This window comes from Lolium rigidum, chromosome 2 (assembly GCF_022539505.1).
Source record: "Lolium rigidum isolate FL_2022 chromosome 2, APGP_CSIRO_Lrig_0.1, whole genome shotgun sequence".
Lineage (NCBI taxonomy): Eukaryota > Viridiplantae > Streptophyta > Magnoliopsida > Poales > Poaceae > Lolium > Lolium rigidum.
Window position 1 is genome coordinate 151,015,458 of NC_061509.1, and position 3,384 is coordinate 151,018,841.

Here is a 3,384-nt window from a genome sequence, read left to right on the forward strand (position 1 = left end):
GACCAATCCCACAACTAGTCCATAGCCCACACTTTGTACTGCCTTGTGCCCTAGATGACCCATGCCTCTTAAGTCCAAACCCTACATGGTACTAGCATGCCACCACACCTACACCATTGCTCGCCCAGGGATTGATTTATCCTGCGTACGTGGTACCTACATATTTTTGGCACAACCTCCTTGGATCCAAATAGGCCTTTACATGAGAACACCAAATGTGCTCTCTATTGAATGCTATAGTATGCTTCTTGTTTTGATCTTTGCCTCTAGTAGATACTAACACTGGGCCTTGCAAGGTTTTTCTTTTTTCAAAAGAGTAAAGTGTATCACATATCCCTAAATTACTTCAAGGATGTCGAGTAGGGCCTTTGGCACTAACTCCGAACATGGAGGGATTTTCTGCAGTAATTTGATGCAGAGCTCAAGGGTTCTCCCTACTTTTATATCATGCAAACTACAATGGACCTAGGGTTTTTTGTCACTGCCCCTCTTTCTGCTCCTACTCTACCTCCTCCTAAACCCTCTGTGTTCTTCTTCGCACATTTCTCCTTCCGCTGCTAGCCTCTTACCGATCACGGCTCCCGAATGTTTGATTTGTAGATTTTTTTTAATATCTTATTAATATTAATACATTATTACCCTTGATTAAAAAAACAGGCTTATCCTAATATCGGGCTTGAACTTCAGTCACAAACTCACATAGGGTCTGCCTCCTCCATCGGCCGCTCCGGCGACGGGAGGGGTGGGGACCCCGAAGTGACTGCCTCTAGCCCGGGTTGCTTAGTGTTTTCTTGAGGCGCTGCTTCTATGGAGGAGACTGCGCCGCGTCAAAATAATTTGCCTCTGCTCTTCCTCCATCTCGACGTTGATCCAACCGGTGGCGTCAGGGGGCAGATGGTCTGGTCGTCTAGCTGGTCTCCGGATCCGGTGAGATTTGTTGTCGGTGGTCGGTGTTCGAAACTTTCGCGGGTGGCAGACGCGTCGACTACTGCAATTGTGTGTGGTGTCTTGCACTTGTGCACGTGGATGACGGCATGCGGCGGCGTTTCTCTTCTTCGACTATGTCAAGTGAAGATGACGTCGTTGGGTTTTGGTGACCACGGGGAAGATCCCCGGCCGACGTGCCACAAAGTCTCGGGTTCGTCGCTTGCGATAGCCCGGTTCATCGGCTCAAAAAGCATTTGTGAATGCGATGGTGCTCTCCCAGATCTAGGTGTGGCGGTTATTCGTCTCTTTTTCCGGCGCTACCATAGTGGCAGTGGAGAAAGATGGACGATGTTTCGGCGAGGCACAGGTTTCTCCAAGGGTGAACTTGTAGTTTTACTTCTTGTGGGTTTTGTGCAAAACTTGACACAAATGTTTGTCTTGTGTGGTGATCATATGTATAATCTCTGTAAACAGATTGTCTAATAAAATATATGGTTACATCAAAAAAAAAAAACTCACATATTTGGATGCAGTGTGATTGATATGTTGGTCATTTTTCCGGATCGGGAAATAGACTCGAGATATGGATATAAAACACCATAGAAGCAAGTCTTTAACCTTTGACAATCAAAACTTAGCGAGCTAAACAAGTACTGTAGGTAGCATGAATCACAATGTAAACTAAGCATCCTGCCTTTATTGAGTTTTAACGTCAACGAATATGAACCCACAAAGTATCTTGGGCTTGCGATTCTATTGCATCTGCACACTGCACTTGTGGTATCACACGGAGGAATCGAATCGGCAACACAGCGCATGCAGATAGATCATCATAAACCCAACTTGAATCTGACATGCATGCGCTGTGTTGCCAGCCCGGTGCCTAGCTAGTTGCTACTTGTTCATCACATGTGAATGATGGATCGTCAGTGCTCCCAGAGCAGCAGCGGCACCGGCTCGAACCGAAAGTCGTCGTGCCAGCAGGACAAATCGTGCGTCGACGGAGGCAACGCGAAGCCGAACTCGTGCAGGAATTCCGGCAGGTCGAAGAGGGCGAGATCAAGAGCGTGGTCACCCGGCGATGGCTGCGCCGGTGACGGCGGCGCTGGCTCCTCGTCTTTGTCCGTGTCTTGGGCAGCCTCGGCGTCCGGTGCGCGGTCCTCCATGTACGCGGCGAGCGCGGCTGCGGCACGCACGTCCTCCGGCGCGGCGGTGGCGGGGCGGGGCAGCTCGTGCGCGGCCTCCGGGAAGTTGAGGTGCGCGGCGGAGCCCTTGATGGCGAGCGCGGCGACGTCGTGCGCGCGCGCGGCCATCTCGGCGGTGTCGAAGGTGCCGAGCCAGATGCGGGACTTCTTGCGGGGCTCGCGGATCTCCGACACCCACTTCCCCCATGTCCGCATGCGCACGCCGCGGTAGCTCGGGTGCTTCAGGTCCTGCCGCGGCCGCTTCCTGCCGCCGCTCGACTCGTCGGAAGACGACGATGTCGCGACGGGGGAGCCGGGGCCGGAGCTGCGGCTGCTGCAAGTTGTGGTGGTGGAAGAATTGGACGCCGGCGACGGCGCTCCCTTCTCTTCCATGGGTTCGTACGTCGTGGTGGGTCGGATTCTCCAAGAAAACTACTGGGCACGGCTCACAGCCTTGAACTGCCGAACGAGTGTATGCGCTAGCTTGTCACTTGCTATAGTTGCTACGACTTACGCCTTCTAAGTGAGCGAGTTATATATACTCAGAGGAGCAATGCAGCGTGAGATTATTAATATCGCGAGTCAAAGTGGAGAGTACAACGTGTATACTTATTTTTGCTCTTCCCGAGGAAATGTGTTTGTAATGTAGGAAAAGGCTAATTGAGAGTATATTACGCGCTTTTGTGTGATGACCATGTGTTGACAGCGGGGGGATCGGCTGTGACAAGATCGCATACAACCAACAGTTAGACCCAAATGCGGCAAGTTAAACCCCACATGGCTTCAAAGATTGGGCTATAATGAAAACTACCGGTGACACCCATCAGCTAGCTGAATAGTATTGCCAACGGCAGAGACAAGAAGAAACTTATCCCTTCTCTAGTTTAGAATTGGGGTACGATTGAAGGCCATAAAAAACTAAAGACGTATATCACTAATTACCACAAAGGTGTATCTGAGAAAGGTAATTTCTCGATGGATGAGTCAAGAACAGAAGATATCCTCCAAGTTTTCGAGAGGAAAATAGCTTACTTACAGCACCTTATACTGAGCATGAAGTAAAAAAAGAGGTTTTCCAAACAAAACACAATAAAACACCTGATCATGATGGCTTTCTAGAGTTTTATCACTGTTTCTAGGAGGTGATCAAGTATGACCTGCTAGTTTTGTTCGGTTTTCTTCACTCCAGACAATTAAAATTGTTCCGTATGAATTTTGGTGAGATAATTTATTGCCTAAAATTAATAAATCAAGAAGAATCCAACAATATCGG

General features: G+C 49.4%; 1 protein-coding gene across 1 annotated transcript; it reads right to left on the reverse strand.

Annotated features, from left to right (window-relative positions):
- Positions 1-1,853: 1,853 nt before the first annotated feature.
- LOC124687471 (ethylene-responsive transcription factor ERF039-like) lies at positions 1,854-2,504 on the reverse strand. Its single transcript, XM_047221252.1, has one exon. It carries the CDS (start codon positions 2,502-2,504, stop codon positions 1,854-1,856), a length of 651 nt encoding a protein of 216 aa, XP_047077208.1.
- Between the last annotated feature and the right edge of the window lie 880 nt (positions 2,505-3,384).

What these genes read in the sequence shown, in the direction of transcription:
- LOC124687471 (XM_047221252.1), bottom strand. Translation starts at nt 2,504, where the DNA reads ATGGAAGAGAAGGGAGCGCCGTCGCCGGCGTCCAATTCTTCCACCACC.